General features: G+C 46.3%; 1 protein-coding gene and 1 long non-coding RNA gene across 3 annotated transcripts in view; one reads left to right on the forward strand and one right to left on the reverse strand.

Moving 5' to 3' along the window:
* LOC142566122 (uncharacterized) overlaps nucleotides 1–25,863 on the forward strand; it is a 96,078-nt gene that overhangs the window by 52,510 nt on the left and 17,705 nt on the right. The gene's annotated exons all lie outside the window — the stretch shown is intronic.
* Nucleotides 915–25,863, reverse strand: part of LOC142566120 (SOSS complex subunit B1) — a 67,895-nt gene continuing 42,946 nt past the window's right edge. The window contains exons 7-8 of the mRNA XM_075676920.1: nucleotides 22,960–23,119; nucleotides 915–2,336 (exon numbers count right to left, since the gene is read on the reverse strand). Of these exons, the coding sequence (XP_075533035.1) occupies nucleotides 2,078–2,336; nucleotides 22,960–23,119 (419 nt within the window). The 3' untranslated portion in view covers nucleotides 915–2,077. The remainder of the gene's footprint in view (nucleotides 2,337–22,959; nucleotides 23,120–25,863) is intronic.

Consider the following 25,863-nt stretch of genomic DNA (forward strand, 5'->3'; position numbering starts at 1 on the left):
CAAGTTGCGTCGCACTGTATGTTTATCGGTCTTCTCAGCGTGCGATTTCCCTCTTCTTTTTCCTAATCCAGTGCATTAATTCATAACACAAACATGACCACATGCCATGCCTTTTTTTTAATGTGCGTCTTACTGCTCCCGTTGCGTTCCAGTGAACTTGCCAGTATCTAGCATCAACAATTTCATAAACCAAACAGTCATGACGTTAGCCAGGCAGCGGGCGTGGGCGTGCGTCTCCAGTGCGCTGCTACTCACCGAACATCGCGCCGTCCCGGCGCCGTAGCAGAAATCTTCCTCGCGTCTGTGCTTGCCGCATACCAGAGTTGTAGCCGATGGCTGTCTGCCGGTTCTAAGTTTCGCCAGCCAAGCTTGACGCAGCTCCTTGCCCTGCGGCTACGTGTGAATAAGGCTGACACCGGGCTCCATTGTGTACGTCCGGCACTGCGGCACCTACCATGCTGCACGCCTCTAAAGGCAGCCACTACCTATTATAGTACTTTTAAATGTTGTCAAGCAGACACCTACGGCGGTAAAGCCTCACCACTTGATCAGAACCGCGGCGCAGGTGGGACTTTAAACTTGCGTTTTCAGCTCGCTTCGGTGGTTCCGAAGCAGCCGACGCGGCCGCTGTGTCCACGTGATCTCTCATGCCACGTCACGCCGACGGTGGCGCCAGCTTTTCCAGTGGTGGAGCTCGCCCCCAATAGCTTTCTTTCTTTTTTTTTTTTTACGTTCGACATAAGTTAGCTGAACGACCTTTCAGAACCTATAACATTACAGTATGCCTCACTTTGGGAGCGAAAACGTAATGTGTGCTATGCACCTTCTACATTCAAGACGTTGGAAGTGACCGTCACCGATGACACGAGTTTGATGACAAGTGGAGGATTACAAAATAGATACACACACACCAATTACGAGAAATGATCATTTTAATACAGTAAAACAATGACATCACTGTGCGGTCTTAATGTACAATGAAAAGCATAACGCTTCACAAAACCTGCATTCAAGGAACACGATAGTTAACATCTGGCAGCAAAAGAAGAAAGGAAAACTTGCAAGATGAACAGTAACATTGAATTCTGTCTTCCTAAAAAAAAGTACTATATAAAATATCTCGCGATCAGGTGGAACACGTGTGCTGATGGGCTTTCTGGAAAGCAAAGGCAGTTGCACCTGACATGCAAAACGGGCGCCTGCCGTCTGCTACGCAGCTGTCGAGTGTGGTCGACGACATGGCATGCGACACTCAACGATAGAGTTTCCTACAAAAATTATCAGAGGGAACTTTGGCGCTGCGACTACTCAGCTACCACGGGAATGATGGGTTAGATTAATAATAATAATATTTGGGGTTTTACGTGCCAAAACCACCTTCTGATTATGAGGCACGCCGTAGTGGAGAACTCCGGAAATTTTGACCACCTGGGGTTCTTTAACGTGCACCTAAGTCTAAGCACACGGGTATTTTCGCATTTCGCCCCCATCGAAATGCGGCCGCCATGGCCGGGATTCGATCCCGCGCCCTCGTGCTCAGCAGCCCAACACCATAGCCACTGAGCAACCACGGCGGGTGTGGGTTAGATTAGGTTAGGACATCAGCCTAATCGTGCTTGTGGCTTCAGACGTTCTTGTAGCGTGAATAAGCTATTTCTGAAGTTCCAATTGAGTTACAACGTCGCTGAAAGCTAGAATGACAAAGGCAAATCCGTGTACTACTCCGTCATTCCCAAGCTAGCTGATCCGCGCTGCTTGCAGCTCCCGTAGACACCAGCGCCAGAGTTTCTTTTAGTAATTGGTGCAAGAAACTCCTTGCGCTGAATTGACACTGTTTCCACAGGCACCTGTGTCAATGTTGTTCGACATTCCATTTAAGGTGTTTTACATGCGCGCATTCGGACGCACAGCGGAAAATGTATCAAAAGGCGTTCTTGGTGCAATGAGGTGCAAGAAACTGCGAATAGGAACAGCTCCTGGGTAACTTTAATGTGAGAGCGGGGGCATACAGTCAAAAGCCACACAGCACAGGGACGTATGCACACAATTAGAAGAGCCTGACTGCACATGTAGTACTTCAAAATGGGAACGACAGCCAGAGGGGACAAAAAGAGGCTACAAAGAAGTTGAAAATAACGTATATGCATGCAGTGCACAAAGCAGTGAGCAGAGTCTCTCCGGTAACATGCGGCAGTGCGTGAGCATCCCAAGGAAAGCGGCCAGAGAGGCGGAGAAAGTCGCGCCCTTCAGCAGCCAGGGGAAACTTGGGCAAAGCAGAGTCGGCTGGACTCCCGCTGGGCTGCCCCGAAGTCGGCGACGCTGGCACAGTACTCAATCTTCCATGGAAGAAAGCACATTTTCAAGATGTTCTTAGTACAAACGCATTTGGTTGAAGAGACAAACAAGGCTCACTGGGTTGGGCGTTCTGCTGCTGAGCACGACATCGCGACTACATCCGCTGAGAATGAAGAGGGCGTCGGACTCGTTCCATGCGAACTCATAGGTACCCCAGTCATGGAAACAACCGAAGATGGAAATTAATCCACAGACTTCGAACAGCTGAGCACCGTACGTCGATATTAACTTACACGGCAACGACCCTGTTCTACCCTGCATACACTAATCATAAGCCATGTGGCAGAACAATTCCCCTCGTCTGCCGAGAGCTCAGGCCAACGACCAGAAAGTGTTTCACATCTGCGAACGCCTTAGAAAAGATGTACTGTCGCGTTCAATACGAACTGCAACGACGCTCGCGAGAATTCACCGACGATTACGATACTCCCTAATGTGAAATTTAAACGCAGCTGTACAAGTGTTTTGAAAACTTGAACTCTGGGGCTTTACGTGCCGAAACCACAATTTGATTATGAGGCACACCGTAGTGGGGGGGGGGGGGGGAAGGGGGGGCTCCAGATTAATTCTGACCACCTACATACTCCCTGACCACCGCATACTCCCGTGTTTTCCATTGTCCGCTTCGCGGAACAATATACGCGCCCACCGAGCTGCGCGGACATCCTTAGCGCAGCGTGCTTCTTGATGGCGCACCACTACCCTGGCTTCGCAACTATTCTCGTCGGCTCCGAGCCAAATCAATTTTTGGCATGTATCTCGGCGTTTTGGTGGGCCGATTCCAAAGATTGTGCGGTCTATATCAAACAAGAAACCGCAGTCTGTATAATCATCGGCCCGAAACAAATTAAGTTTTGTCGTCCAAAGAAAGCCCACGAACCGCATAACTAGACTATTCATGACATCACTTCGCCTCTTGAGAGACTACATTGCACGAAAAGCCGAACACTTCTTGCTCTAGATCCAAGATCGCATTTGGAATGTTCGAGCGGTATCGCTCTGCTCCGATTGCTTTCAGGACATTGCGTGTCGGGCGCGCGCGCGCGCGCGCGCGTGTGTGTGTGTGTGTGTGTGTGTGTGTGTGTGTGTGTGCGCGTGTGTGTGTGTGTGTGTGTGTGTGTGTGTGTGTGTGTGTGTGTGTGTGTGTGTGTGTGTGTGTGTGTGTGTGTGTGTGTGTGTGTGTGTGTGTGTGTGTGTGTGTGTGTGTGTGTGTGTGTGTGTGTGTGTGTGTGCGCGCGCGCGCGCGCGCGCGCGCGTAAACATTTATTGAAATGAGGTCCGGAGGCTCGACTTTTTAAGCCAAGGCGGGCCTCTTCCACGTTGTCACTGTCAGGCCAAGCCCTTCATCGACATCATGAGCCCTATGGACGGCCCTTAGTTAGTCTTGAAACAATGGGCTTTGAATCTTTTTTTCCCACTGTGTCCATTATTTAACGAGGTTGAAATGAGGTACGGAGGCTCGACTTTTTAAGCCAAGGCGAGCCGCTCCCACGATGGCACTGTCAGGCCAAGCCCTTCAGCGACATCATGGGCCCTCTGGACGGCCCTTAGTTAGCCTTGAAACAATGGGCTTTGAATCTTTTTTTTCCCACCATGTCCATTCTTCGAGGTAGGGGAGAGTCGCGGGACACCCCGCCAGCATATGTCTGATTCCAATGATACCATTACAATCGTTGCAATCAATCTTAATATCCCTCTCTGGATATAATTTATTGACGTGGTACGACGTAGGATATGTACTTGCTTGCAATAAGCGCAGTGACTGCCTGAGCCATATTCAGTTTTGAACGTGGCAATGGTAATTGCCTGCGTCCTAGATAGTAATGGTTGGTAATGTCGTTGTAAATTATTAAACGATCTCTATATTCCCTGGCTTGATGGTGAACGGCTCGGTTGAAACTGTCACGGTTAGCAAGTCCTCGTGCCAATTCATGAGCAACCTCATTGAGGTTTACCCGAGTCTCGTCCACTTTCCCCATATGCGCAAGAAACCACCGGATTTCTGTTCTCATAATCTCAATGTTTTCAAAAAGTTTAGCTGCAACTCCAGCTACGTAGCCTTTATAAAAACCATTTACAGCGGCTTTTGAATCAATGTAAAGTTTCCTGTGTGCCTACGGATTTCTAGAAATGCACAGGCCACATTGTGAGCACAGCTCCCGTGTGGGAGTCGAAACGTGTGTTAATTTATCACTTTATATATATCATGCCTCTTCCCAACTAGGCGGGATTCCGTCATACCCTCGATTCCACCGCGTGCCAATGAGTACGTACGCCGGAAGAGCACTAACCGTTCGCTACAGAACACGTGATCTATAACCACCATTCTCTGGGCACCTCGCAAAAAACAGAACAAAGGTTGCGTTTATTTAAGGTCCGTTCGATTCGAACAGAGGGTGCAGCAAAATCGTGAACCAGCCCTGCACCTTTCCTGCGCCTTCTGAAACGAACGGCGTGGTTCAGAGGGTGCCATTGCTGCACCGCTGAAACGAATGGCAGGGTGCAGCACCTCGTGAACTGGTTCAAGTGATGCAAGCGAGTCTAACGTACCTATATTATTGCGATAGCAATTATGTGCACACGCCAGGCGAATTTCTGCCGTCGCCGTGAGGTTCCATATAAAGTCCAAGGGTCATAAAAATTGTCGCTGCGCGCCGTATGCTGTATGTGTGGAGTGAAAGCTTGCAAGGGTGAGCCGGCAATCTAGCGGGCGCGAAGGAAGCGGAGACCAAACGCGCAGTGATCCGTCGCGCGAAAGGCCATGAGGGGATCGGAGGAGCAAGGGGTGGGGAAGGGGGGGGCGCTGTGCTCCGGTAGCACCTGCGTATTTCGCGACCGGGCGCAATGGGAACTGGCGATTGCGGCTTATCGCGGCTCAATCTAGCGCGCCATATCTAGAGGAAACCGGGGAAGCAGACTGGAAGGGAGGTGGGGGCAGCTTCGACTAAGCCAACAAAAGCGTACTTAGCACGTAAGCGCGTGCCTTATCTTGAAGGGGATCTGCAGACGGCTCATACCGTCGTGCCCGCGTTCTCGCCGTTCTTGCGTGCAAGCTACGGACCGCACGGTCACTTCGCTCGCTGTCGCGCTTGCGAACACCAGTGTTTTGACAGCGAGCGTCCGCGCTCGTCGAGTGTGACGTGTTCATGTTTGCTTGTGCGCGCTGACACCATCTTTGTTCATTCAGTTAGCGAATGTTTTCAAGCTTATACGGCCGATAATACTATGCTTACTTCGTATAGCTGGCTACTAATTTGCTATCGCAATCGATGCTTTGCTTCCAAGCGAAACTGCGATTTTTTTTTTTTTTTACTAATAGAAGTTTCTCTTCGCTCTTTCTATGAAGCGCTATTCGCGTTACGGTGATGTCAGCTTTTTTTTTTTTTTTTTCGTGATGGAGCGATAGCTTCTCGGCGGGCTAGTCTATTCTAGTATTAGACAGTTTTAGTACTGCGTCATGACGATACGTACGCAGCACGCAAGTGCTTTGCGGAACGTAGGAGCGCGTGTCGCGTTAGGGCTTTTAGTACTGCGAAATGCCTACGTACGTAAGAGGGCGAGTATTAGACGCCGGGCGCGTCGGAGCGCATTGGCCGCGTCCGCCAGTACGTCGAACAAGACGCTGTTGATCTCGCTAACGTAATGTAACGTGTGGGCACGTTCCCGCTTCGTCGAACTATATTTAGGCCTTTAAGATATTCTACATTTAATACGGATGAAATACACGAATCATATCGAGAAAAATAAAAACCGAATTCTTACTTTCTGAGGCTGGCACAGTCATTTGCGACGAACTGCACCAAAAGCAGGTCGAGCCTTTCGCGCAAACAGCACACACTGAACGCTTTCTCAAAAACATATTTCCTATTTTTGCTATGCATTCCCACCGTGCAGGTTCCGGGAATGGCTTCTGCGCGTTCACTTCACGCAGCAAAGCCAAATCGTAGGCCATTGAAAAGTACAGCCTTCCACTGGTCGCCTTTGACGCTGCCATTTTGCTAAACTCCTTTGTCTCGCGCTCTCCCGAACAAACAAAGAACCACGAGCGCAGCACGCAAGGCTCCCTACGTACGCACGCAAGAATCGGATGCGTGCGTACGCAGCGGCCGCGTACGCATTACGCACCGTTCGTGTTGCGTTCTGCACATGCGCACTTTGCAGAACGTAACGGCGTTGCGTACGTTCCGTACGCAGTACTAAAACTGTCTATTATCGCCCCGCAAAGGAAGCAGACAACGTAAAGCAGAGGGTATGAGCATTGCTAGAATGGCGAAACCCTCTTCACTTTTTTTTCCTGCCACGGCTCGCGCGCTGCAGCTCTGTAGACTTCGCAGCACGCGGATCATCGCATGTCAAGTGTTCAAGAGGAATCGTCTACCAACTCACGTTATTCTTAAAACCCTTGCATTTAAGACAACAGTGATGGCGACTAGTGGGAATATCTTTGCTGTCAAAACTTTTCATGAAGCGAAGGCCTTTCCAACTGTAGATTTAATCGAAATTAGTGTCATATAGATGAAACATTTCACGGTGATTCAATCAAGTGCCCTCTGGCTTAGTAACGCAACGCCATGGCGTCGGGCGATAAAACATTTCGCAGTTTCACCCGAAGGACGAATCAATGACAGCGATAGCAAGATTTAGCGTTGTACTTGAACTCCTCGGACGGTGCTTTAACTATACGCAGATGCAACATGCTGGCGGGATGTGTAGCACACGAGGCAATCTGCCTCTTTCATGTTCCTGTGCTGCCCTCTGACGCACGCCGCTGGAAACGTTTTGGAAGGGTGTCGGAGATTTCGCCTGTTGATTTGTGTACCTGCGCCCATGGTGAGTGTGCGTCGGTTGTGCGGTTCGTAAATCGCGATTAATTATTATTGGTTTCTCCGGGGCAGCATGTCGTTCACCCATCGAGTATAGTAGGTGAACATGCCCAAGTGCGCTGTTGTGGTAACAGCGCTGCTGATAAAGGCACGCTGAGTTCCGTCTGCCGACACGGCTGCCTTTAGTTCGTTGTAGCTGATGTCTGCGATTGCACATCGCTTTTTGTATTCCTTTTACCCATTCAATAAACATTTCGCATATTCAAGAAACCTTCGAGCGCAGCCTTACACGTGGATTTGCTAAAGCGGTGAATTTGTTTACATCTACAGCTTCATATCGCTGTTAGCTTCGGTTATTGTAGAAACGGCGCATCGCTGATGTGAAATATCTCAAAACGTAGCAGAACATACAGACGAGTCAGTATGAGCGGCCGAGTCCCTTAAACAACTGCAACTTTGATCAATACACATATATATTACGGGCTGTTACTACTGATTCTCGGTTTAACTTCACCATACTTACAGTCTGCGCGTGCTATGAAGTATTATTAGAGACAACTGTGCTCGGCATAAGTCCCCCCCCCCCCCCCCCCCTTATATGCCGTGCAGTTCTTTCGTGAAAAGGCGGATGCCATCGCTGACACCGTTGGCAACTGAGCGAGTTTATGCTGCTGTATCGAATGCACTGTCTCTTCTTTCCCGTTTGACGCAGAGGTAAACAATGCTTCTTTGGAATTAAGAAATGTCAGCATAGCAACACACACAGACCCGCCATTTACGGGAATGCAACCGGTAGCGTTCGGGAACGGTGACCAAAGTACAAGATGTTGGCACAGCGCTGTGTCGCCGCTTGCCGCTTACTGTGTACGTGCCGTGCGAAATGAAGAGTAGATATCAAATCGCTATAGGGCCGCAACCTAACTATAAGAGCGGTTTCTTTACGAAAGGAACTGCTTATTTTAAGTCCAGCTCCATCGGTAGCGCGTGCGCGAATTCTACGGGGTCGGGCCTAACCCAAACTTCGCTAAACAGGATCAACATTGACTCAAACTTCACGCGCACGGCTTGAGAGGACTGAAGCTCGTGCATTTCAACTTCGAAGACATGTCGACGAATTTTGAGCGCGAATAATTATATGTACAAGTGAATGAGCTGCAGCTATCGCGTTGCCGGTTCGACGGCTGATCACGCAGGGTTCAATCAAGCGCTATCACTGTCGGCACGCTGATTTTGTCGGTGCTGTCGACACGAAAGCCCGTCGCGCTATATGACAACTCGCACCCATCGGTTGCGTCGTTGTCGGCCTATTACGATGAAATGGTCTCAGTGACGCAGTGCTGAATAGTCGACCAATCGTCAACGTCAGCGTCTTGTCGGTCTCGTATCGACCCAATGTTACCACGCCTTAAAACAGTACATGAAGTCAGGCACGCGCTGCCACCACCTGCAACAGTGAGCCGACGCAGCAAGAAGACTGCGTCAGCAACGTGTTTTTGAAGTGTGGCCCAAGTGTAACGCAGTGGTTTATCGATAAATTTGACAGCCGTCAATGCAAGGCGGCAACTACGTGGTCCACGGTGCAGTTCGGACCAAGCCCTGGCCCTTTTCTGTTTCAAAGTGGAGTTGCAGTCTTACGCACGTTTTCGGCACCGCACCGACGTCGAGCTACCAGTAGAGTTTCAACGAGGTACATGGCACGAGCGTTTGCAACAGCGCGCCTCCAAGCGCTTTTTTTTTTTTTTCGGGGTACTTTCCCCCCGATATCTGGCCGCGCGTCCCTTCCAAAACGTTTCGCGACTAATCCGCTAGGGCAGGGCGCATGCGCCGTCGCGCCATGAAAGAGGCGGATTACTGATGGGCACAAGGAACAGCGCACCGTCAGCTACCAGGCTTAATGAGCTTCGCCGGTGGCGTTGGAGGCGTTACAAATGGATAGTGCACAAGATGAGACCGATGACATTGGTAAGAACCCAGCGAAATATTGCATAACGTCGGCGTGACGTTTAGACCGTTTCGCTCAGACTAGCACATACGCAACGAACCTGAGCAGGAATGCTAGTGTACTTGAGTGAAACTATTACACAGCACGGCTCTCTGGTGCGTGTGTGTGTGTGTTTGGGGGGGGGGGGTACCTCCTGCCTGCAGCGGAAGGCAGAACGCTGTCTAGGGCCGCGGTTTTGTAGCCATGCCCTTTCCTATGTCATTCCTTTTCGCGCTTTGTCAGAGCAACGTTCCACCTGCGTTACCAATGGGACCAGTCGAATGTGGACGGCTGATACATGTGGCAAAGAATCGAGCGAAAGGCACGGAGAGTTGAAGGCGCGTCCGGTTTGCATCGTCGTTTTTGCAGACAAACGCATGTAATTTCTGAAGGCTCTATATATATCCGCGCATGCGCCGCCGATAGCGGCACAGCCCAACGGCGGAGGTGCCGACGGCGGGAATGCGCCTGGAGCGTCCGTATAATTGCTATGCAATAAAACATAGCAACTTTTCAACTTTCATAAGGACAAACCTTGCATATCCACGAAGAACGTCATGGGGACATGCTGCGTACATTTTACGGACATACGCCAGGGCCTTTTGCCGTGTCGGCCATGATGTCCTACGTTCGCAGCACACGCTGCGACAGATGCAACGGGCAGAGCGCCCACGCATTCAGAACAAGTACAGCCTCCAGCATTTTTAACTATATCGCGCGAGAGTCGACCGCACGCAGCATCAGCGCCTTACAACGGTGATAATCTGCCAGACCGGCAGTACACTCTAAGAACAGTTTACACCCTTTGGCCACACAAAAATAATCATCTGCCTTGATGCGTTTCCTTTCTTTATCGCTGCAAGCCCGGAACTTTCCAGTGACGAACGGCACGCGCGTTATCAGAAGGGGCACTCTAAAGGGTGTAAACTGTTCTATGCTGATAACGCGCGTGCCATTCGTTACTGGAAAGTTCTGGGCTCGCAGCGATAAAGAAAGGAAACGCATCGAGGCAGATGACGATTATTTTTGTGTGGCAGAAGGGGCAAGCCAAAGGGTGTAAACTGTTCTTAGAGTGTGGCAGACGACGATTGCGCTAGCCATGGCGAAAGCGCTGCTTTGTGCGCCTGGGCGTACTACACTCTAAGAACAGTTTTACACCCTTTGGCTCAAGTGACCGTCGCCATAATAGTTCAGGCTTTTCGTGAGGAACGTCGTATTGGCGACGCCCCTGAGAATTTGAATCGCAAAACAAGCGAGGACGAGGACTGAATCCTTGTTACTGCAGCCTACCATGTGCCCTTTATGATTGCAGGCAAACTGAGAAAGGCTGTACACTCTTAAGCAAAATTACACCCTTTTGCCACATAACAATAATCGTCATCTGTCTTGTCCGCATTTCCTTTCTTTAGCGCGGTGAGCCCAGTACTTCCAAGTCACAAACGGCATGCCCGTTATCCGCATGACAGAGCATTCTCGACAGGTAAGTAGCGAGCGCAGCGTTTTCAAAGAAGGAAACGCAAGCACACTCTACACTCTTAGAAAAATTTACACCCTTTGGGGCGTATCTTGTCCCACAACAATAATCGTCATCTGTCTGGCCCGCGTTTCCTTTCTTTAACGCTGCGAGCCTGGTACTTCCCAGTCACGAACGGCATGCGCGTTACCAGCGTGACGCAGCTTCTCGACAGGAAAGTAGCGAGCGCCGAGCTTTCAAGAAAGGAAACGCAAGCAAGGCAGATGACGATTATTGTTATGTGGCAAATATACACCCCAAAGGGTGCAACCTTTTTAAGTGTAAAACGAAATTACACCCTTTGGGTAGTATCTTGCCACACAACAACAAACGTCATCTGTCTTGTCCGCATTTCCTTTCATTAACGCTGAGTGCCCGGTACTTCTACTTACACACCCCAAAGGGTGTACCTTTGTCTAAGAGTGCAAGAGATGACTATTGTTGTGTGGCTAATATTCACCCCAAAGGGTGTACATTTGCTTATGAGTGTACACTCAAAATGTTTACACGCTTTGGAGTGCATATTTGCCACACAACAATAATCGTTATCTGTCTTGTCTGCATTTCCTTTCTTGAAAACGCTGCGCTCGTTACTTTCCTGTTGAGAATGCTCTTTCATGCTTATAACGCGCATGCCGTTCGTGACTTGGAAGCACCGGGCCCGCAGCGTTAAAGAAAGGAAATGCGGGCAAGACATGACAATTATTGTCGTGTGGCAAATATACACCCCAAGGGGTGTACCTTTTGTCTAAGAGTGCAAGAGATGACTATTGTTGTGTGGCAAATATACACCCCAAAGGGTGTACATTTGCTTATGAGTGTACACTCAAAATGTTTACACGCTTTGGAGTGCATATTTGCCACACAACAATAATCGTTATCTGTCTTGCCTGCATTTCCTTTCTTGAAAACGCTGCGCTCGTTACTTTCCTGTTGAGAATGCTCTTTCATGCTTATAACGCGCATGCCGTTCGTGACTTGGAAGCACCGGGCCCGCAGCGTTAAAGAAAGGAAATGCGGGCAAGACATGACAATTATTGTCGTGTGGCAAATATACACCCCAAGGGGTGCACCTGTTTTTAGAGTGTAGGTGTAGACGTGAGCAATGACACGATGCGCAGACGACTAAGCTGGTTTGAAAAATCGAGCTGATGCCCAGAAGTCGAAACTGTCTGCGGCTTCTATTGTGAAAAGGCTGCAGTTTACCCGCGATCATCTACAATGGACGATTGGCAAGATGTTTCCACAGACGAGTCATCGATCAGCACAGAATGGGGCCAGAATCTTAGTGTACTGGCCAGCCCTTACAAGGTATTGAGAAATTTTTATTCTTAGTTTGACAGCACTGTGATGTTTAAAAAAAGAATATTAACGACAAGTGCAGTGTCACAATATGATTGTTGGCCACATACGTAAATGTTTGATGTGTAAACGACATCACGCAATTTTAGCTACAAGTGGATGTCTCTGTACTTACAAGGCGTAATTATTACTTCTGGCAGTGTTGCACATGTTAGAAATCTAATACTGGTGTTCGAGAACGAGAGGGATGCAAATGCTTAGGAGTTTTGAGCAAACTACTCAAAACGATCGCATTCCAGCGCATGTAAAATGGTTAAAGGCACACCGGCGAGGCGTCGCTCCTTAACCTATCCCAGCGAAGCCCCTTTAATTCCTCTTTCCACTATCGCTGACAATTGCCTATCTTTTCTCTTCCTCCCACTACTTTGTTCACAGGTTTTTATCACGGTTGTAGAATTATACGATATGATTGCACAATAAGGTAATATGATATGATTCTGGGAGCCTGTCACTGCGTGGAGACATGCGGAGTTCAGCGAAGCTTAGGATGCATGTTGATGAATTGAAGAAATAAAGCAAAGCTATCGCATTTTCATTTAATTTCACAATTACACTTTGTTCCGCAACAAAAAAAGCAAGTATTCTTGTTGAACTGATACTACCGTGAAATATGCATCTTACTTTTATAGGTACGCTCCGCAGTACACTCACGAGGTCAAGTGGCTGAAAGAGTATAAACATCTGGGATGTAGTAACTAAAGACGGCCTCGGCCCGCTCTCTCGGATAAAGTGCCGCTTCTGTGCTGAAGCCTACATCAGAATCATTAGTAACGAACTTCCTCACCTCCTGGACGAGCCCTTTAAGGATGGATACATCTACAACACGACCTATCACCAGTGCATACAGCACACGCTGTGAAAGAACACCTGCAAGAACTTTGTATTATGACGCTGCCCTGGTCACACCTGGGAGCAGATCTGAACATGATTGAAAATGTTTACGGAATCCTAAAATGTAATCTTTCAAAGATGAGCCTCGACAGTGCACCACCCGACGAATTATGGGAAGTAGTGGAAAACGAATGGGAAATTCTCAGGGATGATGTGGACTTGGTATCCCCACTGTATGCATCCTTTCCGAGGCGCATCGCAGGCGTTGAACAATTGGGATGGGTATTTCAGCCTTATTGATGTCACATCTGCCTTTCGTGAAACCTTTCTTTCTTGCCCTGATAAACACAAGATGTGCCAGGAAAACTTAAAGTCGCGAATAAAACAAGTCACAGCTTCACGTTTTAAGGCTATACACAGGAGTTTCCTACTGAACAAAAAGTTTTCTTTTTTAACCGCATGGGCCTCCATCGGTTTATTTCACCTAAAGCAGGTGCTAAGATAAAAAAGAAGCAAAATGTTCGTGACGTTTCTATCTGCGATTGTGCGCGTTGCAGGCACCTTTAAAAAAGAAAGGGAGTGTTTTGGCCTGAAAGGAACAGCGTGGCAGACGACGCTAGCGCTGCTGTGTGTGCCTGCGCATACTACTGCCGGTCTCGCAGATTATCGCCATTGTTAGGTGCTTGCGTAAAATGCTGGAGGCTGTACATCATGTGCGCACGTTACGCACGCATGTACAGGAGCAGAAATGCAGTATGCTCCTCATTCTTCTAGGCCTTCCACCCCGCGCAAGTGACTAATTGAACTAAACTTTCCAAATTGCCTCAGAAAATTCGCAAAGTACTACGTACACATGAGCTGCATACATGATAGCTTCGAATTGCAATTCGAACATGAGAAAACATAATTCTGTTATGAAGCAACGCAAAGACAACGCCTCTTAGAGGAAAACTAAATACTCATGTGCATGCCAAAAAAAAAAGTCCATCTGCGATATCCTTGGGTCTTCCTTGGTAGGATATCCAAAACATGACCATGTGCGATACGAGACGTCCGCGGCAGGATATCCAAATCTGGACGTCCTGTGAATGTACCATTTGTATCCAAAACGGTGGATGGTCACTCAGACATGTTTCGGATGTCCTACGAACGAAGTGCTTTAATTGGGAAATTAAGAACTGCGCAAGAAGCAATGGAACAAAAAATGTTAGGCATAACGTTTGGAGACGGGAAGAGAGCGGTGTGGATCTGAGAATAAACTGCGACAGCTGATATTCTAGTTGACACTGACATTAAAGGGGCCCTGAACCGCTTTTTATCGAAGTCGAGAAATGCATTGCAAGTTAAAATAGACGGTTTAAAAAATATTTCGCCAAAAAAATTACTTCAATGCATTCAGCAGGAGCGGCGTTATGGCAATCAAAGGTCACGTATCATCTCATTGGCGGTGCTCCCGCTCCTTCTATGCTCCTTCACTGCAAAGGCTACGGCGAAGCAGGGTATGCCCAAACGCTCCGCCTACTAACGTCACCGTGGCGCACAATTCACAATTTCCTCCGCCAGCGGACTCGTCGCGGCACCCTGCGGCGGCTGTGGTATCTATACACTCCATAGCAGACCGCAGCTACATGCAACTGCAGTGCGTATGCACAGCGTTGGTTTTGTGCACTACAGGGATTGATTGCGCGCTCGCGCTCATATGCTCCCGTCTGGCCGTGCTACGTGGCGCGGACCTGCTTTGTCCTGCACCAGCTTGACCGATGGATAGCAGCCACATCCAACTTGGGCATCTTGAAGCGCTAGCAATAACTCAATACGAAGCGAAGTCTTCCAAGGCATCTAACCAGGAGCGGCCAGGAGTGAGCGTGCGCTGGAAAGCGTGCATGTGGTCTGACCTCAAATTTCGCGTGGTTCGAGGTTGAGTGCTCAAAAAGTAGTCGAAATTACCGAGACCCGATGACCACAACACCGATAAGCAGGGTGGCCAAAGTTGCTACGAGGGTGGCCGCGGCCGAGCGTGAGCAGACGATAGTTGGCTTCCTCCGGAAGGACGTAATTATTATCGAGATTCGAAAGCAGATTTTCGCTTATTTTGACCTGCACCAATATATACTCAGTAACAATAGGAAGAAGCGCACTCATCGAAGCATCCTTCTTCACTGATGTCAGCTACTGGCCAATAGCAGCCGTGTAGGGAAATCTGCTATGTTATGAAACAAAGCGTCCAGAAAAGAGTGAGGAACAGGCTTCCTTTGAAAAGAGAGCGACTGAGAAAAAGGCAACTTCACGCTCCGCTTGCGAGCTCCACGCGCCACGCACGAGTGCAAAATTTGGCTAAGATGTTCACATCAGCATATGCTATCCGCAGACTGTGTTTTTTTCATTAAGCCCGAGGGATGGTTCAGGACCCTTTTAAGAAAAAAAGAATGAAGCTGGGCAGGCCATGTGATGTGTAGGGCAGAGAACCGGTGCACCCTCCGAGTTGCAGAATGGGTGCCAAAGGAAGAGAAGCACAGTCAAGGACCGCAGAAAATTAGGAAAGTTGCAGGTGCAAGTTGGAATCGGCTAGTGCAAGACAGGGGTAATTGAAGATCACTAGGAGAGGCCTTCGTCCTACAGTGGACATCAGAAAAGGCTGATAATGATGTTGAAAGAAATTTAGACCTGTAATGCTCAAGCACTGCTACTCTGGAGTCACCAGCAACTCCCATAAAACAAACCCATCAGCTATCCAGGAAATCCGGTCCCTCATCCATTGGCTGCCTTCAGGGGCCACAGAAGAAGCAGATGCCACACTCGGACGGGCTCACTGGTGCCCTACACTGATGTGAGCTACACAGACAAGCAAGTGGTTACGCCCACCGCTGTGCCTGGGCACCCAGTCATAAGTATGTGTATCGTCTGACAACTCCAATCCCACTGGTCGGTGCTGAAACTATGGCCCTACAAGACACATGGCGACAGCTGCTTCTGTGTCACTGACTATGGTTATAGTACGCAGGGACACCACCTCGGCCATAAAACAGATTCGAAAAGTATACAATGCCCACCCTTTGGCAGATGAAATATACCACATGGCTGCACAAGCACCCTGTCAGCTTCAGGTACAGTGGACTCCACGGAACCCCATTTCCGCTCACATACAAACTGACACTACTACCACAGTGGGCTACCACCTACATTCGACGAACCTTTCTCAAATGCCCCAAGGGTGATTTCCTCCACCGCAAGAAAATTCTCCATCGCACCACGCGAGATTTAATTCCACCGTGTCGTTCAAACCTCCCAGGCAACCTTACCCAACAGGAGGTGGTGGTGTTGCGGCAACTCCATCTGGGAGCGGCACTTACCCCAATGGTCACCTATGCCTGGCCACAACATCTCCGTGGACCATTTAGGGATACCTGCCCATATTGCTATGCTCCAGCGTCTGCGGCTACAATCAAACACCTATTGCAAACATACCTTGGCCGGAATCTGTGGCTACAATCAAACAACTATAGTTGGCATGCCCTGGCCTGAACCATATCCGACAGTGCAACCTGCTAACAGTGGGCCCTCATCCCACGGGACCATCGGACTAGGATTCTTGGTTCCATGGGACCAACCATCGAGCACTGCTGATGTGCACACTGAAATCGTCCTACACCATATGCAGTGATATGAAAGTATGAGACTTAATATTACATCGAATTATATGCCACATACCACTATCTTTTATAATTTGATGAACTACATCTAGCTGCAAATACAAGCCTGGGAAAAGTATCTTCGTAGCGTTGCCTACTACGTATGAAACAGCATTCAAATTGAGCACTTATTAAGCCAGCTGGTGTCCCATTAACAAATCGCACAACGTGCGCCGGGTGACAAGTGATTGATGATGGTCGGTGTAAGCAAATATCCGACCACTTCTAGAAAGCTATTTGCTTCAACAGACACTTTTGGAATAGCATTTGTCACCTTACATACGTTAAATGCAAGTACCTTTGTGGGACGTTACAGTGCGTATCCCTTCAACATGTTTAGTTTAACGTACAGGAATACAAATGTAAGGAAGACGGAAGACAGGGCGCCGTCTGGTGCCTCGTTCCATATCTATCCATGTCAAGGCAATCCATTAGCGACCATCCTGTTGTTGCTATGTAGACGCATCTCGTTAGGCCTACGGGCACCATAATCGCCGAATGATCTCGGAAATTGAACGTGCTACACGCACGTCTAATTCAAGTAAGTTTAGAGGAAGCAAAAGCTCATTTCAATAGTTTATGGCAATTAATGAGAGTGATAACATAGCCACCACGAAAATTCATGCTAAGCGAGAGCCACAAGCCCCCCCCCCCCCCCCCCCCCCATGTTCCACAACGCTATTTCTTAGCGTGCGTGAACCTTACAAATGTTATGGGCAGTTTCCTTCGCGCGATAACAGCAGCAAGAGAGCGGCCCCAAGGAACTTCCGGTCATGGGCCTCATCAGTCTGTTGCGCCGGAACACAAAGCGTGTTTTGAAGTTCTTCCACTGAGTGGAAAGTCTACTCTTAAGTTTTGAGATAAAAGACATGCACACTGCACCTTAATATTAATACATAAAATTTCTCGTATAACTTGCGGTAATGTTGACTTGTAAAAGTGTCGTTATGTACAGAGGAAAAGTGCTGAAAAGCTGCGGGCTTAGATTTTAACGCACTGCTCCTACTCTATATAGCGGCCAATGCGTTTCTTGCTCACTAGATTTAGCGGGCTATGTCGGTGAGCAAAACCGGAAGTCGTCCAGCCCTATGTTTGTAAACAGTGAAAGGGTCTATACTTGCCAAATAATGTACTTATCATAGTACATGTAAACTGCAGAAACCCAATAACGTTCGGAGCATGCGCAGTGAGGACAACACTATTTTTGTTTCCACGTAATGCGTTTACATTTGCTTGCAAACACTATTCTAAACCTATCTATTAAAATAATTATGCATTTGATGGCGTACATTTGTTGCAGTGAGGATACTTAGGCTGCACTTGTTACATTGCGTATTTCCGTAAAGAACAGAGTCGCTAAAGAGCACACCTGCAGAGGTAGCATAGATGGCTTTTTATATAAGCTGATTCGACATATGTTTGTCGTCTCTAATGGTGTGAGCGCCGCTGTAGGAAGTTACCACCATCCTCCTATCCTACAGCCACCACAGAGAGAATGGCAGCAGGAGAAGCCTGTCCTTCCTGAGCAAAGTGCTGCAGCATGTAAACCTTCACACCCCCCAAAGCCCATGCGTGACAGCACATGCGTCTCAAAGAGCTAGTTGATGTTCAGCGACAATTGCGCAGTTCAACTTGGTTGCCTTTATATCGCCGGTGAAAGTGCGATGATCAAGCTCAGACCGCCAACCATGCAAACAAGTGAAAGAGGAAAAGAAACTATTTGCTTTAACCACAGGATCGAGTGTCAAGAATGAGCAATCTGGGATGCTATTATGAACACGGCCATATTAGCGTTTTCAGTCACTCAAAGGGGATGAGATGGTGGGATTCGAAAGTGTCCTGAATAGCACCTCTGGTCACACAACAGTCCATCTCGTCACCAATGCATACACTACAACAGACACACCCTTTTAGCTTATCTTGTCCCCAAACAACAATTGTCAGCTACCACTACTTTCCTGTGAAGAATACGTGCCATGTGCAGCAACGTCTTCGTCTCATTTGCCGTTTTCCTTCCTACCTACAATAAATGAACTTGCTACTACTACTACTACTACTACTACTGCTACTACTACTACTACTACTACTACTACTACTACTACTACTACTACTAAAAAGTCGGCTTAGCTGGAATTTGGGTTGCAATTCTGCAAGGTCGCAAAAGCCCGTCTACGTGTTACTTTGTGCCCTGTCCGCACAGCAGCACTCGCATTTATCACTTAAGATAATGAGCTTGGCGGCACCCACCACCACTTCATTTTAAAAGGCCCTCATCAGGTCCTGGCATTGCAAACAAACAAGCATGACTCACAGATCACACGGTCGCAATCATCTCTGCAGAGTATGTATGAGGCTGTGTGGCATGAAAAAAGGCTGACATTTCAAACAAAAGGCCGCACCCCCTTCCACTTGAAAGCGAAGGTCACATGCACAAATGCCTCTTCGCAAAACACACTGCCTGCAACATCACCGACCATGGCACATGACTTCAGCTAATCATCCATTGTGGAATACCGCCCATTAAAACAGTTTCGCAGCAAAATACGAGAGAAAAGAAACAAAAGGAGGCGGGGATAGTTTCGCGACCATGACTCGGTCCTTTGGCTTCGTTATGTCGAGGAAAAGGAGGACAGTGTCTCTGTTGGCTGTTGCGCTCACCTCCTGGCATTATGGCAACAGGACAATTCAATTTCTTTCATCTCTTTCAACCAGTAACCACTTCGAAAAATTTTCTCGGTAAAACGCACCCTAAACAGTGTTTTATAACTTCCAGTATATAACCAAAATTGTATAACATAATATCCATCTGTTCACGTAACCACTCTTAAATAAATGGGAGAGAGTGTTTTTATACAGAGACAGGAAGAAGACAGATGGCAAGTGGAGGAAAGCCTTGTGAAAAGCTAGGCACCAAAGGTAGCCGAGATGTTGGTTGGACGCACCCAACACATTGCAAGATAGTCGAGCCACTGCTCCCATCTTCCTCAATGGTCTAGACCACGACACTAGCCTCGCCCCTAGCTACAGCACTGGCTTGTCACTTCAAGCAATGCATAAAATCTTCAGTGCACTCACAATACAATCATGATGACTCAACGCATATATGGTAGCTAGGAAATCGCAATATGACACACTTATCTGGAACTAAATCTCTTCACGAGTGATTCAAACAGCAGCAGAAATGGACTACTCTGGGTAGCACTTATGCTGCTCGACCAGCAACAAGAGAAACGACGTACTCAGCAGCAGATTCCCAAAACTATCTAAAAGAAAGATAGCAGTGGAAGAGAAACATTTTCCAAAAATACCAGTGGTGAAGATCAGGGCCTTTGAAATCACTGGCATGCCACTTTGCTCCATTGAGTTCACATTCCATCAATTTTCAGGCAGATCAGAACTTAAATGCCAGTCAAAAAGATTTTGAGAATTGCTGGAAACATTTGAAATGCTGCCAGTACTGTCAGAACTAAAGTCAATAATATTGTCAAGACTTCTTTCACTTTACAAGGCAAAAATAATAATGAAGCCTGCAAAACGTCTTTCATGCATTTGCACAGGTGGCAGCACAGGAGCTGGAGTTTCCAAATACAAAATAATTTTTCACATGTATTTACGCTTGTACACTAAACTATGGATTCTACGCCTGGTTGACATGCATGATCAAGACATTGACTTGATGTTTCACAAACAAAATAAAGGACGCAGCTAGCAGAAGTAGAGTCTGCCCAGGTGCTGCCCTTGCTTTTGCACATTGTACACTTCTATTGCCGAGTGAATTGCAGTGAAGCAAGTTGCAAGGAGCTGAAGCTGATGTCCAGCACATCCTTCTAGTAGCCTTAGTACTCTCCGCACTAAATCTGCAACAAACCAATCCTCAAATGCCTAAGGCAGAAATGAAAACTCAAATTAAGCTTCACAACAAGTGGTGAATGCTTTTCACATTTCTCTGTCCAAAGGTTTCCGTTCACCTAGTAAATAATCTCATCCTTACCCAGGAACCATTTAGGGACATAAAACCTTTGTTGCAAAGCTTTTCCTGTTCATTCATGGGAAAGCTGAGTGCGGCTGCATTTGAAGGTAGAGCTGTCATGTCATGTCTAAGGTGGCTCATTTGCTGCCCATTGCAAGTGCATTGTTAGGCACTTTCCTCAGTGGACCTTAAAACACAGCCTTTTTCTCAGTAGCATTTCTTTTTAGAGAGGGCATGCTGCTAACATTGAACATGTTTACACTTCACCTTGAAAGATATATACAAGCTTTCATTTTGATCTTGCAACCACCTCTCAGAAAGATTGCTGCACCAGCATCAATAATCTTGCACCTTGAACGCAAGCTGCACTGAACCTATTCATTAGATTTAACCCTCCGTGCATGATGCAAGACCCCCATGGTGTACATGGAATGCTGATTAGACTCCTAGCTGCTAGACAGTGGTATCCTGGTGCTTCCATCTATTTGCACCATGTGATACATTATTCAGCCTTCAGCATGGCACCACCCAACTGTAAAGAACAATTCTGGCATGTTGCAGTGGAGTTCACTATTGATTAAGAACTGTTTTACGAATGTAAATGTCAATTCCTATTCACAAGATTCTAGCAGAAGGCTTGTGCTATGTAATAAAATGTAGACATCATTGTCAGTATGGTTTACATAGTCCTGTTATCAACATGCAATGCTCCCAGCCCAATGAATGCATGAATGCTTACACAATCAATGCTCCAGGAATTCTGTATAGCTAGCAGAGTGAAGGGAAACCACTGGACAGCAAGCAATTTGTTATCACAGATTTTTGTGATAGCCAATGTTTTCTCTAATGCACTACCCACCACACTTAATTCTTGCAACTGCCACACATCAATAAATCAATAGCAAGAAAAGCAATAAAAGAAAACTTATAAAAATGAAGAACCTGTCATTGTTCCTCTCCTTCCAAAAATATTTTTCAGCATATCAAGCAGATTGTGTGATCTAAGCTCCTTCAAGCTGCAATGCAACATTTGTATATCATATTTTCCATGCATGAAAACTTGTTTTTGGTTTGATGATAACAGGAAACTGCTACATAAACAAAGACAGTGCCCTTTGATAATAGGTGATTTAAGATTGTGCACTTAAAGTAAGCAGTCCACTATCAGTGCAAAGAGTGCCACAGTGAGGTGGCTGATAAGCATTTTTGGCAATAAGCCTGACTGTAACCAATACGGAAATTGCAGGAAAAGAGCAGAAGCATACGCAATTCAGAACAAAGAAAGGGGGGAGGGGGAACAGGCCTGCCGTACAGACACCTGGCAGATTGCCTCTGCAGCAATCTTGATACACTGAAGTTTCGAGAGAAGTTTCCCCAAAGCTCATCTACAAAAACAGAAAACGAACACCACGAACATACACAAATAAGCATCACAGTTCTGCATTGCTAGCCACAACCTGTGAACAAGAAGGCCAGCAATTCACAAAGGAGCTCCAACGTACTTTCACATATCTCATAAAATTGACTCCCATGATTCCATTCACAGCGTATTTTTCAAATAACAGAAGCAAAAAAAAAAATTATTAACAGAAGCACACACACACAAAAATTTCTGAAATCCTTTCACACTGTCCATATCACACCTACATCAAATTACACTGTAACAATTATAGGCCTACATTTCATCATGCAAACATTGCAGAGAAAAAATTAAGGTTCCAGAATATTCTGCAGCCAAATGGGGATGCTACATCATGAAGCCCATGCTTTCATTTTTTTTATCGCTGCAAAAGCAGAAATGCCAACATTAAATGCACTTTTTATCATTGTTCCTGAAACCAATTCTTTAAGCTGTTAAGTACAACTGCTTGGGAACAGCAAGTTTTATTTTCTAATTTTAGTTGCATTTTGGACTTTCCATACAGTTTTATCATTGGCACTGCTGAGCTACTGAACAGAAGTTTAGGCCATATCCCTGCCTTATGGCACCAAGGCCAAGTGCCAAGCTGTTGAGCACTGGTAGCACTATCTGCCTTTCAAAGATAAGGCAATCACTCTTGATAAATAGTGCTGTTTGCCTTGGCTACTTCATGTGCAGAAGGTGAAACTTTGCTCGCACCCAGCACGGCAATAAAAACTATGACTCACACTGGGTGGAGCTAAGTGTACCTATACTGTGCACCACAGAGTACTTAAATATCATATGGCTGCTGCTTATCATCAAGTGCGAACTTCTCTGAACTTGAAATTTAGATACCAGCCACAACAAGAGTGTACAAAACCGAACCAGGTGCACACAGTATAGCCAAAGCAAACAGCCCTGATGTATGCCTGAAGGCCAATGCTGACAACAGCATGATGGCGCTCCATGGCTGACCAGTGTTGTTTAAAGAGAGGAGGAGGGTTGGGGGGGGGGGGGTCGGTGCAGTTGCTACCTCCGGTTGGGCCTTGGAGCCTTGGCACTGGGCACTCCTGCATTGATGCCAAACCCATTGTTGTGGTTGGGCAGAGGCATACGCATGGAACTGTAAGGCATCCCTTGACGTCCTCCTCCTCCTCGTGGGGCAAAGCCCAGGCCACCAGGGTGGCCATTGCCTGTTGCAACAAGAAAAAGAGTTCACAAGACTGAGAAGCATGCACAGTTAAACTGATTTGTTGGACAGTAATCATGAATACAGATAAAGAGTGAATCTGTTTGGCAACAGCCATTAATCTTACAATATCTGAAGGTGGAGAAATGAGGATGACAAGCTTCCTAAATGAATAGCTACAGTACACAGAAACAGGATGTAACTGGCATTTTCTTTACAGTGTTGTGTATCCTTTAGCATATTAGTCTAACTTCAAATGAAACAAGCCTGTGTGTTTGCCAAGATTACACACACCACCAGTGCATGCCTTCTCTGCCAAATGGAACTGTGCAATGATGGGGGCCCAGCTTCAAAAAACTTCTCTTACACGAGTGTGCTTTGAAATCTTATGCAAGTGTGTTTTACAATTAGCTGGTGCTCACATGCCAGTAAATATGACAGCAAGAATGACGGTACTGACTACACTACAGGAAGCACGCCAGCGAATCATAACCCATGCTTGCATAAGAGGATTTTTGCGAATCTGGGCCCAGGTTCATTATCTAACAAGTCCCGACTGAAAACAGCTCCAGTCAAACCCACTTATAGCAATTATGAAAGACCAATGAAATGCCATTAAAAACCAGTAACAGTTGTAACCAAGGTATTCTACAAAAATGGCTACTTCAAGGTATTTAATGTTATAATACACAGTTACAATAATCACTGCTTTTAGATGAGGTAACTTATGCCATTTGAAAGGAAATGAAGGTACTAAACATTGTTTGATAAACTATGTGTATTGGCTAGTCATTTGCAGGTGAAAATAGCCGCGACAGTTGTATTGCTGTGCCGTGTGCTTGCCGTATTGTCAGCATTGTGAACAGGCACAGGGGCCATGCAGCACAGTTATTAATAAAGGTAGCAGCAAGTTCTAATGCTATTAACGCTATGCGTTGCTCCCCGAAAGCTTGAATCTGCAGAACATAAGTTGGACTGCATCATCAGCTAAGTTGGCACTCCTGTCTATCTTACTCTGCACTCTTTAAGCATCATAATAGACTTGACTGATAAGGGAAACGAAGCCAAATGCTTTCTTACATTAAATGATAGGCTGCATAACTACTATTTCCTGTGTCACAGGTGAGGTGTCCTTTAAACACAATTTCACTTTTACAGAAAAAGAGTTGGAAGCAGGAAGAACTATAGTGCCAAGTTAAGTTCAGCAAAGGGTCATGCTACCAGAGGTGAATATTGATGCAAATTGGTATCTGTGCTCCATGCACAATGGAATGATTATATAAGCTCTCTAACTGCATGTGACATGCTTTTACTGATCAATCCATATGTATTGCTTGTAAGGTCTAGAAAAGCCATTGGGTACACTTATAGCGCTTGAGGTGACCATGACAGAGCAAAGCAGCAGGGATACAGTCCTTGCTTCCACCATTTGGCTGGCCATAAAAAGCACAGCAAGTGCTAAAACCTTTTAGAAATATCAGTGCAGTAGCCAAAACAAAAAGTAGACTTTTCAAAATAGGTGGATTTGTTCCCTAATCAATTGCTGTCTCCTATTAACAAGTGTAAACGCTTACTGCCTTAAGAAAAATCCCAAGAACTGAAGGTTGTGATGTCTCAAAAATAGTCTTTTGTTCATCAAAATCTACATATTGTGTCAAGCTTTGCACAGCTAAACTTCATACTGACATATGCGGAAAAGGCAGGACCAAAGGGGTAGCAAAAGTAATCCTTCTGCAACATTCTTTTACTTCAACAATGTTTATATAGCCTACAAAATACAGAGGTGCCAATCACTTATGTATGCTACAAACATGCCCTAAAAAATAACCATACATTAAAGGGACACCAAACAAATTCTAAAACAGCTAAAAGTGATAGTTTCTTTTAAAACTCTAATTTCATAAATGCCAGGGTAATAGGCAAATTATTAGAAAAGATAATGAAGGCCAAAGTTTCATTTTTCTTAGTTTCACACCAAAACACCAGCACTGGCACATCAGTGAGATGTCAGAGATTGCAAATATTTTTAAGTACTTGGGCTGTTCTAAATTAGTGATGTTTCTTGATACTTACTAAGCTCAGTCTTACTCTTTCAGAATAAAATGTAGTCGATTTTTACCAATAAAATATTAAGTAGGCTCGAGGAAATGCCGAGTTGGTGCAGGAATTTTGAAGCAGTGGCGCTACCCATCTTTTGTTTTTGCGTCTATTTCTGGTTTACCAGAAATATCTTCTCATGCTAAGAGTGTCTGTTTTGGCATTGTAGAAGGTTAATTTAATAATGCAGTTGAAATTGTTTTTCTCTTTAATATATCTTAAAATAGTTCATCGCTTTTCTGCATGGATTTGAACGGTGGCCTACTAGCAACTATTTTATTAACAGCCACTGCATGAAATAATGCTCCAGGCCAAATGTCTTGGTGCCAGTTCATTTAAATCAGGTCACTGATTTGACTAGTTTTCTTGCTAGCAGGTGTCTAATGTTTTAATTTAAATAGGATAGCCAGAAGCTTAGTAGTTAAGGAATACCTACTATATAATGTTCTACATACACGCTTAACAAGCACTGGGGCCTCTTGGTTCTGACAAATAGTCAAATTAAGATTAATCAATATTGACTATAATAATCAGTTTATCTTACCATAGGACATGATGGACACAACAGTCCCTCCCTTATTTATTGCTTTATCTAAGATATTTATGCAACACTGGACACAATTTTGCATGACAGAAAGACTGAGCTCATTG

The sequence above is a fragment of the Dermacentor variabilis genome, unplaced genomic scaffold (genome assembly GCF_050947875.1).
Source record: "Dermacentor variabilis isolate Ectoservices unplaced genomic scaffold, ASM5094787v1 scaffold_12, whole genome shotgun sequence".
Classification (NCBI taxonomy): Eukaryota; Metazoa; Arthropoda; class Arachnida; order Ixodida; family Ixodidae; genus Dermacentor; species Dermacentor variabilis.